The following is a 17574-nucleotide window of genomic DNA, read 5'->3' on the forward strand; positions in this document are numbered from 1 at the left end:
GAAATTCTCTTTTAAATTCTCTCTTAAATTATATATATATATATATGTATGTATGTATGTATGTATGTATATATGTATATATGTATATATGTATGTATGTATGTATGTATATATATATGTATATATATATGTATGTATGTATGTATGTATGTGTATATATATGCATTTATATTTATATTTGCATTTGTGCATTGCTTAATATATGTCTCTCCTTCTCCTGCTGTTTCTCTCTCTCCCCCCTCTCTCCATTTTTCTCTCTCCACACACACACACAATCACACACATTTATCCACATATGTCTGAATATACACACCATATAAAACTTATTTGTATACATTGAAGATAAACTTACATATTATATTTTATTTAAGTTATTTTATATCTCTGATAAAAAAGTTTATCTCAAAAATTACATCATTAATTTAAACATTATTTTCTTTTCCAAGATAGTTTTGCCATAAAGTAAGAGATATCATGCAAATATAAAGGAGGCACAAAATAAAGCGAAAAATGGAAAGAGTCGTTGGTGGGATTCTCTTTTAGAGTTCTTCAGATCTGTTGGAATATGTCGAGGGATTTACTCTGGCAATAATAATTGAGAGAATATGGTTCTATATAATTGTTGAATTGAACTGATATCACTTAGTTCTGCTTTAGTGAGGGAAATGATTTATTCTTTAAATTATTGTGATGGGGTTAAAATTTTTTTTGCAAAAGTATGGAATAATAGCTGACATAATGAAAACAAACGTCTGTGATGGATTTTGTCAATAGCAAATATCTGATACTATACAGGTAATTATTACACAAGAGTTTCTATTATACAAGGCTAAAAAGAAAAAAAGAAACACCAGTTATCATAAATAAAGTTGATAATTAATATTGGTTTCAGGTTTTGGCACAAGGCAGGCAATTTCAGAGGCGGGGATAAGTCAATTACATCGACTCCAGTATTCAACTGGCACTTGTTTTATTGACTCTAAAAGGAGCCAAAGCCGACCTCGGCAGAATTTGAACTCAGAATATAAAGAAGGACAAAACGGTGCTGAACATTTTGCCTGGCATGCTTACAATTCTGCCAGCTCACTGTCTTCAGTTTAAAATTAATGTTAAATGAAGAATGTAATATCTTAACTAATCACATTATTATTAATTATCATATAGCCATATATTAATCTTGTCTTATTGTAAACTATGCTTAACCAATCAGTCACTATGCCTGAAATATCATTCAACATCTTATCATACAAACATGCCATACAACATGCAACCATGTCTTAATTGTCATTCAACTACATCTTAATTAACATGGAACCATATTTGACTTATCATAAACCATATCTTAATATCCAAATAAACAGATCTTACAAATCACAGAATCCGCTTTTAATTAATCAAGTGTGTCAAGCTGCAGCCTTGTCTTAGTCATACAATCATGTCTGATTCATCATAAACCACTTCTTTAATAACACAACCATATTTGACCAAATACGGCACATAAAAAGCACAATTCGGGTGTAATTGTTACCAGTGTTGCCTTACTGGCACTTGTGCCGGTGGCACATGGAAAAACATTCGAGCGAGGTCATTGCCAGTGCCGCTGGACTGGCTCCTGTGCATGTGGCATGTAAAAAACACCATTTGAGCATGGCCGTTGCCAGTACCTATTTCTTTATTACCCACAAGGGGCTAAACACAGAGGGGACAAACAAGGATAGACATAGGTATTAAGTCGATTACATCGACCCCAGTGCGTAACTGGTACTTAATTTATCGACCCCGAAAGGATGAAAGGCAAAGTTCACCTCGGCAGAATTTGAACTCACAACGTAGCGACAGACGAAATACGGCTACGCATTTCGCCCGGCGTGCTAACGATTCTGCCAGCGCCTGACTGGCCCTCATGCCAGTGGCATGTAAAAGCACCCACTACACTCTTGGAGTGGCTAGTGTTAGGAAGGGCATCCAGCTGTAGAAACTCTGCTAGATTAGATCGGAACCTGGTGCAGCCATCTGGTTTGCCAGTCCTAGCATAGAAAGCGGATGTTAAACAATGATGATGATGATGATGATGATAGCCCTCTCTTTTTAATCTAGCTTACATATCATACAACCATATCCTAATAAATAAAGCCAGGCCTAACTAATATTATGATCTTATTCTATGAGCATCAAATCATTGGTAAGCCCCGTTCTAACTTGCAAAGCTCAATATTCAATTTTTTTTTAAATGAGGAAGGAAAAAACAGCTTTCTTTACAGTAATCGTAGAATAATGTCTTACAAAATGCCCAACTATTTGTCAATGAAAGTGTGTTGGTAAAAATGGTTAAACTGTCATGTATCTCACCTGTTTTCCATCGGTACACTTGTTGACCCATGGTAGAATAACAACACATTAAAATTAGAAGCAATCTTCTGGTTGTGTCTACTTTTCTTCTCCTTCGGTACTTTCCATCTTCCATGCTCATCAAGTGGCAGGCAAAACTCAGCAAATCTCTTGTCTATTGCATATCTACAGTGGATCAAACATAGGGATTCTGCAAAAAGAAAACACACAAAAGAAAGAAAATTATTAATATTGTTTAAACAACAGCAACAGAGTATATACAGAAATACAAATGTGTGTGTGTATGTGTGTGCACGCATGTGTATTCTGAGGAAGTCAAGAAATGGTGACATGAGAAAATTTTGCAAACATAATTATAAGCTCTCACCATGTATTAACTATATTTCCTAATATTAGATTATTTTTTGTGGTCAATATATGGTGCAAGTTTGGAAATGTATTTACAAAATTTTCTCTCATTATCATTTCTTTATGTTAAGTTGCATGGAGTCAGATCAAGCTATTTTAAATAATAATAATAATAATAATAATAATAATAATAATAATAATTTATATATATATATATACTAAACACACACACATACACTCACACACATATATGTATAATAATACAGTAAACTTCAAAATGGAAAAAGAATTTGTCAGGGCTGTATTCTTTCTCCATACTTGATCAACATCTACACTGAGTGGATAATGCAAAAAGCAATACTAGAAGAAGAGAATGACATCGAAATACATGGCTTGCATTTTTCATGTCTAAGGTATGCTGATGATATTGTTCTTCTTGCCAAGACTGGACTACACAAAATATAAATACTTATATATGTATACACACAAATGTTTGTCTGCCTGTCTTTGATTTGGTCCCATGCAACCAAAAGTTACATTGGCCTCCTACAGAAACCTAGCTTGTTGGGCTGTTTAACCACATATATCTGTGTGTGTGTTTGTGGGTATATATATATATATATATATATATATTTATATATATATACACACACACACATTATTTATATTAAGGGCTATTACTATAATTAAATGCTTCATGCTGTAATGGGACTCTAAAGTCAAACTACTTCAATAAATATACACGGCACTGAAAGCAAGGGAATTAAACATGGAAGTTACCTATCAGAAACAGATTTAGTTGCATACCATTAAAGATTTCATGGTCAGTATGTATAATATGCTCTCCAATCATTTGACTTTAGAGTCCCATTACAGCGGGAGGCATTTATTTGTAGTAATAGCCCTTAATATAAATAATGTATTTATATTTAAAGGAACAATTATATACTTAGTTTTTATTTTCTCTTAAACTAGGTTTTTCACGCTGGCAACTTGATGAATTTTTATATAGATTTCATCCTTATATTATATTATATATATATATATATATATATATATATATTATATATATATATATATATTTGACAGATTCCGATATTTTTCTTGAAGAAAAATAGTTGTCTAGAATAATGTTGACATATTGGCAGTTAAGCGGTAAGTTAGCCAATTCTGATGTCACTTTAATTAAACCATTCCAACAAAGTTTCCTATCATTTATACAAATAATGGCTTAATTCCTTTCACTATACGATTCACATAATTCGTCACAGATTCCAATGATTAGATAAGGATGATTAACTGCTTGATTAAAATCAATATTTAATATTAATACTACATTAGAAAGGATTATGAATTTAAGCCTACATGCACAAACATATATATATATGTATATATAAAACTTTGAGATATTTGTTCTCAGTAAGTATAGCTTTTGGTGATTTGAAATACTACTCATTACAAGAATGAAATACATTTGCCATTTATACCAGTGGGAAGAGGAAGGGAAGCTAAATTCTATCAGCATAGAAAGCATATACACCAAAAACGTTTGGGATTATATCTGTATGTGCAAGTGGCAAGTGTCTTCTGCCATAGACTTAAGCTGGCCAAAGTCTTGAAAGTGGTTATGATAAATGGAAACTGAAAGAAGCCTGTCACATATATCTTTGCTGATTTTTTTCTCCTGATGAAGAAATCTGGTCATATGGTAATGTCTCTGTGTGACCATTTACTGGTTGCATATCTTTGACTATTTGCACATTCTCCTAATTATGAACATTATGATAAGTAGGTAATTCTGAGCTCCTAGAAACAGCTGTTGAGTTAAAAATACTATGCTTTCTCTCTCGCTTTATATATACATATATATATATATATATAATATATATATATATATATATATATATTATATATATATATATATATAGATATATAGATAGATAGATAGATAGATAGATAGATAGATAGATATACATATAAGGCAAAAGGGTTAGGTTCATTACAGCTGTTTCAGACATGTCTTTATTGATGAACAAATCAATTACATCATCAAATACTAATAATAAACATATATATATATATGTATGTATATCCATATATATATATATGAAGCTGAATCCTGTTTGTCTGCATCACTGTCTTAATATCAGCTCCCCTCGATTTCTCTTATAGCCACTTGTTACACTGTGATAATGACTTTAGCATTTAAGCTCATATCATTTGAGCTCTACTATTTGTTCCCTATATTCAGCATCTCTAGCTCTTACCTACTTACTGCATATATATATATATGTGCACACACACACACATATATATATATATATATATACACACACACACTGGTTGTCTACTCCTTATGCAGAGTTTGAACACTTTCTGTACATACATCTTAGATCCATCATGGCATCTGATGTGGCTTCACACAGATTGCATGTCTGAGTTGGACCACCAACAGCTGCAGTTAAGTTCTGATATTTGTGGATCTTAAAATGTCTTTTGAGGCCTCTGTTAGATTTGCAGACTTTATGGCATACATAACCTTGAAAGGTGTGTACAGACATAGAGGCAGAATAGTTGGCATGTGTGTGTGTGTGTGTCTTTGTCTCCCACCACTGCTTGACAGCTGTTGTTGGTTTGTTTATGTCCCCAAAACTTAGCAGTTTGGCAGGAGAGACTGCAAGGAATAGTCACAGTCTTATGAGTGAAACAAGTAAAAGAAGAGTTGTTTTGATCATATTTAAACAGCATCAGCAAAAAATAGTTGATAGACAATATCACAAGGAATTACAATGGTCTAAGCCCTGCGTAATTTGTCTAATTATCAAAACTTGAGCCAAAGGAAATAACTGAAGTGGTTAATTTTGCAGCTGAGGCTATTAGCAATCTTTGTAACAAGAATCAACTGCTGTCGGGTTGCGACCCTTTAGACTCTTTTACTTAAATCTCCTTCTGTTAATCCTCTCAAGTGTTTTAAGGCCTATTTACACCATATCTTGCTGCTTTCAATGAAACCTGACAACCGATGAAAAGAAAAGAGGCAGAGGATGAGGAGGAAGAAGAAGAAGAAGTGGAAGAGGAATAAGTAGAAGAAGAAGAAGAGGAGGAGGAGGAGGAGGAAGAAGAATAAGTGGAAGAGGAATAAGAAGAAGAAGAAGAAGAAGAATAGGAGGAGGAGGAGGAGGAGGAGGAAGAGGAAGAAGAAGAAGACGAAGAAGAAGAAGAAGAATAAGTGGAAGGGGAAGAAGAAGATGGAGAAGAAGAAGAATAAGTGGAAGAGGAAGAAGAAGACGGAGAAAAAGAAGAAGAAGAGGAGGAAGAAGAATAAGTGGAAGAGGAAGAAGAAGAAGAAGAAGAAGAAATAACAACACTATTTAGAGAAAAAGGTTCACATACTTTCACACCTATGTTAGACATACATGTTTACAAGTTTATATTCTCTCTCCCTTTACTTCTATCTGTCAGTCTGTGTGTCTGTCTGCCTGCATACACACACACACACACACACACAGTGATTTATACACTTTGTATTTGTGTAAGTATGTGCATCATCATCATCATCGTTTAACATCTGCCTACCATGCTGGCATGGGTTGGACAACATGACGGAACTGGCTCAGCAGAAGACTGCACCAGACTCCTGTGTCTGTTTTGGTATGCTTTTCTACAGCTGGATGCCCTTCCTAACACCAACCACCCCACAGAGTGCATGTGTGCATATATATATATATATATATATATATATATATATATATACACATACACACTCACACACACATATGTGTGTATGCATTCTTGTATGTGTGCTTGTAAGCATGTATCTATCTACATACTTATATATGTATGCATGTATGTATGTATGTATTATATGATGTATAAGTAAGTGCATGTATGTACAGCTTCATAATGTCTGGTTCAGTTTCACAGAACAGTATTCTGTGTATGTGCCTCTCAAATCACTCAATACCTTGTCAGTTAATGTGGCAGATGGAAACTATGTGAAGCCCAAGCCTATTATGTGTGTGTGTGTATGTGTGTGTGAATGTCTGTATGTCTCTGTAACTTAGCAGTTTGGCAAAGAGAAACTAATAGAATAAGTTCCAGACTTATACTGGGACTGATTTGATTGAATAAAAACCAGCATGGCTGCAGTCTAATCACTGACAAAAGCTATATACATATGCATACATATATATTAAAAAAAATATAAAAGTGTCTAGAGTCTTTCATGAATTCTTTTCATGGTTTAGGTTTTAACTGGCCTTTTTAGCATGGAAGGAGTTCTGTCAAAGGTCTCCTCTTTGTGTTGAGAAAGATTCTATACACTTTTATACTTTTAAAAATATCTCATCTCCTCTGACTCTTATTTATGCCAACCAGCCACTGGCTATAAAGTATCTTAATTCATTACCCTCATATTTACCATATATATATAGGTGCAGGCGTAGCTGTGTGGTAAGAAGCTTGCTTCCCAACAGCATGGTTCTGGGTTCAGAGCCACTGTTTGTCTTCTACTATAGTCCCTGGATGACCAAAACCTCGAGTGGATTTGGTTGAACTCCATCACGTATATATGTGTGTTCGTCCCCATTGTTGCTTGCCAACCAGTGTTGGTGTTTTCAACAAAAGAAGCTGACAGAATAAGTGTAAGAATTAAAAAGTAAAAAAGGACTGGGGCTGATCCATTTGGCTAAAAATGCTTGAAGGTGGTGCTCCAGCATGGCCACAGTTAAATGACTGAAACAAGCAAAAGATGTATGTATGTAGGTATGTATGCAAGCATGTATCTATATATGTATGTACGTACGTATGTATGTATATATATATGTATGTAGGTATGTATGTGTGTAAGTATGTATGTATGTATGTACATACGTACATATGTATGTGTGTAAGTATGTATGTATGTACATACGTACATATGTATGTGTGTAAGTATGTATGTATGTACATACGTACATATGTATGATTTGTCTCTGTATATATTTATGTGTGATCATGCTCTAATTCTCGTTAGCATTTATCATTATTTAACAATTATGCTAATATCTGCAATAGTGATTTATTCATAAAGGTGATGCCAGACACTTAATATTCTACATATATTTCTACTTTTCCACTTAGAAATTGTATCGCCTTCTTTCAGATAATCGCTTTCATCTTAACACTCTTTTTCAACACACAACATACTTCCTATTAAACTTTAATATCTTTTCTTTCAACTCTACAACTAACAACATTTTCTTTCCTTTTTCTTTCCAGCTCTTTCTTGCTAATTCATTTAAAAAAGAAACTCCTCATTGTTGTTTTCTTGAAGCCAATATATCAGATGTAAATTGGCACCACCAGAGAATGTCTTTAAGAACTACAATCTACCTAAGATTGAGTTCATTAATAATTTGTTTCTGTAATACGAAGGTTGAGATATAGAAATAGATGTGTGTCGGATTTAATGCCTAGTATTAGCTACTTTTATCTGTCAGATTTCAAACATAATTAGGAGGCAGTTTTGCTTTTGATCTCTCCCGGACCAATTAAAGAAGGAGTGGTTATGCAACTAATTAACTGTACTCAACCCCAATTAACATATGTTGCCTTGTGCCAATGTGTAAAAATTCCTTATTATGGCAGAAACAGTCAAGTCTTACATCTAATTCCAGCAGTTAGTTTATTTCTATATTGAATTTCCTACACTGATAGATTTCCAGTCATATGCAGTGAATGAGTCATTTTTTCAATATGACTTTTTTGAGTACATTAAAGGTTGTATCTCACTGAAGAGGTTAGAATAATATCGAAACATTCAATGTTATTTCGCACTCTTACTGGAATAATGGAAGTAATATTAATCATTGAGTTACATCATTTTATCCTCACATCATATTTAGTTTTAGCTAATTGCTTTGATGATTCCTGCATATATTAAGTTAACATGTAATTAACATATTTAATTTTAAGCAATATTTACTTTAGATTGTCAGGTGAAGATGACTTCTACCAGAAGCTGAAGGAAACCTGCCACTGATGACCACACAACCTTGTAGTTCCCGTTTATGGTTGAATGGTTGACATCGAAACTGTTCCCTTACTTGGCTTGCCTGGTGGGGAAGGTCTGTTAGTACCAGCAGGATTACAAAAGTAAAATATATCAAAAGCAGATAAGCTTCGTCAAAATTATTGATACCTGTAATTCTGGAGAGGAGATGGGTGCCACTAGGAGGGGTGCCACTAGATCCATTGAAATATTGGAATGGAAATTATACTAGTATTTAATTCCATAACAAACTAGTCAGGGCCTGAAAACATATGACAAGGAAGAATGGAAAATATTGGTTGAAGATTTCAAGAGCCCCCTAGTGGCAGTGATTTGACTCAGATGTTTACTTTTCTCCCTTTATGTTGTGAATTCAAATTTCAATGAGTTTAACTGACTTTCATCTCTCTACAAGTGATTAGAGAAATATCAGTAATATGCTGAGAATCAAATCAAATTAATATCACCCCCCCACACACACACACACACAACACACCCAACTACAAATATATGGGTCTGCCCTTATCAAATAAATTAATAAACATAGTCCCTCATTAATTCATTTCTATAATTATTGAATATTTTCACGTTTCTCTGAATGTGTCAGTATTTTCTAAATTGAAAGAATAATTAATTTTTAGCATAAGCATGATATTGCATTAAATTAATATGAAATTGAAATGACGTATATGTCTTCATAATTACAAAAATCATTAATTCAAAAATTATTTTGTAGAATAAAGAAATGAAAAATTTGCTACAAAACAATCAGAATTTTCTGACATTTGTGGTGGTTGTTACGATAGTGGTGGAGAGGATGGTGGAGATAATATTATAACAGCTAATTGCCTTTGATGCACATTGTCAGAGGGAGGGACAGGGAGAGTGCAGGAGACACAGCACTAGTTATATTAGTAGATTGGTAGATATGAACTAATAGACCAGTATCCAGCCCACTTAATCGGTTACTAGTTGCTATACCTGTCAAAAGAAACTTCAAAGATTTGTGGAAATATATTCAAACACACTATTAATAATTGTGTATAATATGAAATACTTCAAATAATTTTTTAAAAATTCTTTAGTTTCTTCTCTAAACATAAATAGTGTAAAGCTATCACATTGTTCTATAAGTTAATCGAGTGTACTGGAGAATATTTCTTCTCTTCTTCACAGCATTGGTAGTTTTCTTTAAGTACTTAAGATTAAAGTTTGCTGTTGCAAAAATTAACCTTTTCAAACTAACCTGATAGACTGAAAATAAATCTCATCAGATGATTTTATTAAATTAAAACATCCAACAGTGACAGTCTTCTTCGTCTTATAATTATTAATTATCATTATTATTATTATTATTATTATTATTATTATTATTGACATTTTAAAAACCTACAGCTGTTCTCAAAATGGCTACTGCAGATTCTGTTGATATTGTCAAATTCTATTTCCATCTAGTAAGCATTGTAGCTTATCTTTTTATTTTCTTTAGTAACTCAGATTTAGTAACTGTTCACAGCAATTAACTAAGTGTGGAGTACATCCAGTCTTATTGTACTCCTTTCATGGGTAGATTTACTCTCTAAAGCAAATTCAACTTCTGTATTATCTTGACAGTGGAGCTGGCTAGATATTACACCATTATGTTTGACAACTAATTACAGACAGCAGATAAAATTTCAGGTTCTTTATTTCCAGCAAATTTCCTCAAAGAATGGGAAACTTACATTGGTGTCAGATTTCTGGTGGAATAAATGATTAATGATGGTTGCTGTTAAATATCACATCACAGACAGAAAGTTACAAGAAAATATGTACACACACACACACACACACACACACACACACGCACACATATATATATGTAGATAGATATAGATATATATAGATAGATAGATAGATAGATAATAATTCAATAATGTGTGTGTACATCTTTTATCACATCCCTTTCTTTAATTTCAAGAACTGAATGTTCATAAGCATTCTCTTTTCCCAACTCCACCCTGTTTATTCCTGTCCACTCATCTATAATGTGAGTAGATAAGTATCTCCTCCATGGCAAAAACCCTACTCTCTTCTGGTACCTTCTTTCATACTTCAACTTCTCATCTTCGAACATAAAGTCACCTTCATCTCCACTGTCAGGTGCTCTACTCACTTCAAAAGAATCTTAGTCTTGTGAGCTGCACAGCAACCTCACTGATGCTGGAGCCATGAACAAAGCACCCAGTACATTGGGTAAGGTGTATGGCATTGTGAAGGGCAACCAACCATAAGAACCATACCAAAGCAGACCTAGGAGCATAATGCAGCTCTTAGACCCATTTCATTCTGTCAAATCATCTAACCCATGACAGCATGGCAGATGGACATTAAAAAATGATGATGGCTTTAAAGAACTGAACTGTCTAAATACATTTTTTGTCATGTTTTTTTTCTGTTGTTATTCAGCTTTAGTTCTTTTTATTTTATCTTCAAAGTTGTTTCTAAAGACTTTTAAATGATAATTATTATCAAACTTATCGTTAAGCGATAATTATCATCAGTTTTACATTATTTTAATCATTTCCATTTATAAAATGTTTTATTGCATTTGATCCCCCTGACCTCTTTTAGGTTTTATTTCTAAAACGCAATTCTTCTAATTTTGTCTGTGTATGATCTCAGTAAAGTTTATTTAATTCGTAATCTTGATCAAAGGAGTTAAATCTATGAAGCTCATCACTAAGTCTACTTTGCTAATATTTTCTATAACTGACTTCCTTGTTTGAATTGAAATGTCATTATGAATGTGTGTGTGTGTGTGTGTGTGTGTGTCTCTGTGTGTGTGTGTGTGTGTGTGTCTCTGTGTGTGTGTGTGTGTGGTGAGGTGGTGTCTGTGTGGTATGAAACTAGAAAACTGACTTGATATTCAACTTTCCTGAATATTGATTTATGAGAATGATTTAGATCATCTAATGAAATGCTATGTCATCTTTACAACAACAACAACAACATCGCAACACCGCCCTTACAACCACCACCACCACCAACAACAACAACAACTACCTCAAAACATAGTTATTAACATAACTATTTGAAGCACCACCACCACCACCATCTCTGGAATTTTATTTGATTTATTCTATTATTGTAAATATTCAACAATCCACCAACATAAATTCCAAACTGTTCAACCTTCCCAGCCATACAACCTCAAAACTGACATTGATGTCTTGGAATTTCTGATAATTCATTGAGGAGAATTTTACTTGGATAGCCCTGAGGTGGAGCATCAGGCGAAATCTATTGCAATATTTGATATTCTTGGGGCAGCAAACAGGTAAAATCATTTGCTTGCTGGACAAAGTGCTGCCAAGCATTTTATCTCTCTTTGAATTCTGCTGAGTTCAAATTCTGCTGAGGTTAACTCTGCCTTTCATCCCTGCTGGGGTTGACAAAATAAGTAACAGTTTATCCTTGGAGCTGATGTAACTGACTTCTTTGTCTCCCATTCTTGCTGGCCTTGTGCCAAAATTTGAAACCAATATTTGACATCATTAGATGTGTGGGAAGAGAGAGATTAGCAGAACTGGTAAAGTGGTGGGTAAAATTCCATGTGATTGTAACACTCACTGGGTTCAAATCCCATCCAGTTTCAACATTGATTAGCACCCTTCCAGACTCGAAGTAGAAATCCTGTGCTAGTGGGAGGTGAGGTGGCCCATAAAATAAAGGACCAAAGAAGAACCGGTGATGTGTGAAATAGTGGTCCAGAAAATAAACTACCCATTGATATTTCTAGTTGGCATCATTATGGCCAGGCACCTGCACAACAGATATGTATAGACACCCTGTATATAAGATGAATACATATACACCCTGTATATGAGATGAATGGACAGACACCCTGTATATGAGATGAATGGATATACACCCTGTATATGAGATGAATGGATAGACACCCTGTATATGAGATGAATGGATAGACACCCTGTATATGAGATAAATGTGTAATCACTTCTGTCTCGAGGATTTGTTGTCTTGTATTTCTGACTTCAGCAACTCCAGAACCAGGTTCTCTCTTTCCCTTCCACTCCAGCAATCATGGGGGAACCCTTCTACCTTACTTCCCTTTCTCCTTGAACCATAAGAAGGCTAAATACCAGCAATATACTAGGAGACAATTCAATTTCTGATTATTGTTTCTATGTCTAGCCTGAAAAAAAATCAATGTTTTTTTTCTGATAGGTGACAAATCAACAAATATCAGAAGTTTAGTTATCTCTCTCTCTCTCTTTCTCTCTCTCTCTCTCACACACACACACACACACACACACACACACACACACACACACACATGAAACAAAATAAATCAACAGTTATTTTATTTGATGTTTCAACTAAAAAAAATATATAACAAAGAAAAAAAGAACAATCTATTTACTCATTTATTTAAGTAATTCCGTTTTGTTTACAAGTTTCCACCTCCAAATAATAACAATAATAATAATAAGAGTTTCCTTTCAACAGTTGACAAACAATGAAATTGCTGCTGTGAACAACAGTAAATAACATCTCTCTCTCTCTCCCCCTCTCCCCCATTCTCTCTCTCTGTAGGCAGAATAACATGAAGACGGATTCCATGCTGCACATTAGAAGCTACCTACATCACAGGTTAATTACAGACAAGCAACGTATACAAATAAATGCTAAAGCAATTAAAAATCTCCAATTTTCCTCTCTGACACACCCTTCGGTGCATGTCTCCAATCTTGAGACACTCCTCACCTAATTCTAATCAATATTTACATTCGCTCTTCCATCTGACATCAATTACAAATGACTTACATCAGTCTTTCTCTCACTTCATTCTTATTTCTTTCAGAAGACATTATTATTATCATTATTATTATTATCATCATTTATTTATTTATTTGTAGTTGTTATTATTGTTTTATTTTTTCTAATTTTACGTATGTGAAAAATTATTAATGGAAGTGTTAATTAATTTAGGTGTGTAATATGTGTTTATATGTCTGTATGATAGGTTATATACATTTACATAATCTGACATGTGTGTGTGTGTGTGTGTGTGTGCATATTTATGTGTGTGTGTATATATGTGTATGTTTCTATATATATTTATATATATGTGTGTGTGTATGTATGTATTTATATATGTATATATGTGTGTGTGTGTATGTATGTATTTATATATTTATATATATGTGTGCGTGTAGTTAAAACACACACAATGTATGTCTATGCAGATGTGACATGTATATATATTCACACAAACACACATATGTACACTTGCATGTATATATATACATTGCTGTGTGAGCATGTTTGTTCGTGAATACACACATAAATTAGATTATCTACATGGAGAGCAAGAAAGATGTGTGTACATGCATATGTAGGTCTTTGTATAAATTGTTAAGATTTATACACAAACATTTATATCCACATACAACACACACAGGTATAGATATATAACTGTATACACATGTGTTTAGACGCATATACATACGTGCCTATAACCACTTATAGATACATAAAAGTATCTGAAGATATAAATATTCCACTGGATGTATTCGTGAAAGTGTATTTGCATAAATGTCAGTGTGTTTAAGTGAGAACTGTATATAATTTGAAAATACGTACAATTGAAGTAACTTAAAAGAGCTGTGTTAGCAATTGGAATTATCAAAACCATTTCCTGGAGCGGACGTATTGATTCTAGATGTGTGTAGTTCTGAAGATCCTATTCTTGACAACAATAAATGGTAAAATCCTCTGTACTTTCAGTTCCATTTGATCAGATATAATTTTTAAGCAACATTAAGAAGGAGTGTAACAGTGACCTACTTAAGTGTTGCCCTCCCTTCTATAAAGTGAGTTCTGTTGTCACAAGGAATCTGTTCTGCTTTGGCTCGATATTTTAATATTTTAAACTCTCTCTCTCCTAGCATAAAGCTGCCTTATTCTATTTATAACCTCACTCAGTTGAAGACAATGTTAGTCTTGCAACCTACATGGTGACCTCATTGCTGTTGGTGCTGTGTATGCTATATAAAGTGGTTAGCATCAGATAAGGTGCCCAGATGGGGTGCCAAGCCATGGAACCCATGTCAAAGCACATATTGAAGCATGGATGCAGCCCTTTGATTTGTCAAATCCTGTCAAACTGTCCAACCCATATCAACATGAAAGGTAGGCATTAAAAGGCGGTGATGATGAGGAAGAAGAGGGGATATGATGATGATGATGATGTTCCGAATAAGTTTATAAATTCATGCAAAATTTCACCATTTTGAAATATGTTCCTTCGTTTAAAATTCAGATTTATGCATGCAAAATGACTTTTATAAAATAATAAAAAAACCAAAACACCCATAAATCACCCTTATTTATTGTTGTTTAACTGCAGGTCAGCTAAGACTGATGATCAATGAGTTTTCCATCCATGACCATATATCCTTTATTTTTTTAGAACTATGTTAGCCTGTGTGTCCTTTTATCAACCAGTAAGGTGTTATTTGAAGGGGATTTAGCTACTATTTCTTGCTGGTCAAGTAACAATATAAATGTCCTTCATGGATATCAATCTGTCTGCATATTATTATACATGTATAAGGATAGGCATATTAAAAGGGGTCAGTGATAAAACTAATTTGAATAAAAGGGTTGGAAACCATTGCTCTAATCTCTTATCCCCTTCTAGTGTGCATTAATTCTTTGTTCTGGTTCTTTATATTCCAAGTTCAAATCCTGCTGAGGTCAACTTTGCTTTTCATCCTTTCAGGGTCGATAAAAGAATTAATGTTCCAATCAAGTACTGGGGTTGATGGTTGATGGTACTGATGGCTACCCTCCTCCCTATTTCAAGCCTTGTTCCTATACCAGGGATGACTATGTAAGCATAAATGCCTTAATCTGTAGACTAACTCAGTCTTGTACAAATAAAATATATTCAAACACAGGCGTAGGTGTGGCTGTGTGGCAAAAAGCTTGCTTCCCAACCATGTAGTTCTGGGTTCAGTCCCACTGTGTGGCACCTTGGGCAAGTGTCTTCTACTATAACCTCAGGTTGACCAGAGCCTTGTGAGTGGAAATGGTAGGCGGAAACTGAAAGATGTTTGTCGTGTGTGTGTGTGTGTTTACTCTCCACCACTGCTTGACAACTGGTGTTTGTGTGTTTATATACCAATAACTTGACAGTTCAGCAAGAGAGACTAACAGAATAAGTACTAGGTTCAAAAAGAAAATAGGTAACGGGGTTGATACATTCAATAAAGGAAAAACCCTTGAAGCTGGTGCCCCAGCATGGCCGCACTCAAACAACTGAGACAAGTCAATGAGCAACAATTCCTCAAGAAAACAAAATAACCAACTAATACCAAATATTTCTGAATGGTTAACAGAATTAGATAGTTTGTGAATTGGGTCAAATATTTAGTTTTCTTGGAATTTAGTTTGGATTTTTACCGTTAATTCATCTAAAATTAAACCAAATTTCATTTCTCATAAAAAAGTAAAAAAAGAAATAGAAAATAAAAAACAAAAAGAAACTGAATTAAATGAGACATTTTTCTTAGAATAAAACTTCTGAAAGCTTTTCCAGTTACAGATAGATTGCTTAGAAACGGTAAGTGTTCGCTTCTGAAATAATATTCTACTCTTAGAATAAAAATAAATATTTATTCTACACACTATTGCTATATAAAATAAGAGTCAATTGCTTTCCCTTTCTTGAGAAGACTTATTTATTAAGTATTGTGGTTAACCATTCCAATTTCTGGAGAAATGGAGCTGTGATGGTCGTATCTCTTCTGAGAATATTAGGTATACGAGTGAGTGGGAATAGCTATAATTGGAAAGTAAAACTAGGTTGAAGACTTGGTTATACAAGAGCTCATCTCCTCCTCTTCGAATGTTTATAATGTTCTTAATATGCAGGTCTACAGTAAGAAGGAAAATGATCAGCTTGCAGAGGAGAAGCTGGCTTTTAATGACTGTGTCAGATACTTTGGTAAAAGTACCTTATTATTTTTACATTTATATTCTCCTGTTGGAACATTGCATGTTTTTAATGAGAGAAGTGAGGAAAGAAAACAAGAAATTATTATTACAGGTCAAAAAATATGTTTCACAGTGATCGTAATTACTTTTTTTTGTCTTTTTTCTTTTTTCTTATTACTCTGCTATAAATATGTAGAAAAGTTGAAACTTATTGGCTTGGAAATAGAATTTACAGAACATCTCAACTGAAAATATATTCTGATAGTCTCTGATATAATTTACATCTTTACATCATACGGTTGTACAATCATGTCAAATGTCACTTGTGCCATTTTGCGACACTTGCAGTGCTATGCAGGTTTATCAATAAGGACAACAACCATCTCACTCGTCATTTCCAGTGAAATGCTCAATTGACTGATTAGCTTCAAAGATTGACTCAGAGGAATTATCCTGGGGCAACTTCTGCATGGAAAATAAATAGTTAAGTGACTTTGCATAATGACTGATTCTGGTTACAAAAGTCAAGAGAGACAACTTTTAATATAATTGGATGAGCTCATGGAGTAATATTGAGTCTGATCTTCGGTAAGTATAATGACAGTTTCAGACATGTTTCAGTCTTATTACCCCTCCTTAGTAAAGTAGAATCTTCCTTGAACTTTGATATTGTTGAGAAAAAAGATTCCATAATACATGTAGAAACAGTGACTTTGCAAATGACAAGCTGTTATTAAAGAATATCTGTCAGATAGATTGTATGTGTTTGTGTGTGTGTATATATATATATATATATATATATATATATACAGACATATAAATATGTGTATATATATATATAT

At 33.7% G+C, this 17574-nt stretch overlaps 1 protein-coding gene across 13 annotated transcripts in view; it reads right to left on the reverse strand.

Moving 5' to 3' along the window:
- The window catches only part of LOC115220760 (thrombospondin type-1 domain-containing protein 7A), a 1292425-nt gene that overhangs the window by 461870 nt on the left and 812981 nt on the right, over nt 1-17574 (reverse strand). For all 13 annotated transcript variants that reach the window (XR_005002721.1, XM_036510587.1, XM_036510592.1 and 10 more), the window contains one exon: nt 2350-2539. Coding sequence is in view for 12 of the 13 variants with exons in the window: in XM_036510587.1 (XP_036366480.1) it covers nt 2350-2470 (121 nt within the window). In the remaining variant the exon portion in view is untranslated. The remainder of the gene's footprint in view (nt 1-2349; nt 2540-17574) is intronic.

This window comes from Octopus sinensis, linkage group LG17 (assembly GCF_006345805.1).
Source record: "Octopus sinensis linkage group LG17, ASM634580v1, whole genome shotgun sequence".
In the NCBI taxonomy this organism is placed as follows: Eukaryota; Metazoa; Mollusca; class Cephalopoda; order Octopoda; family Octopodidae; genus Octopus; species Octopus sinensis.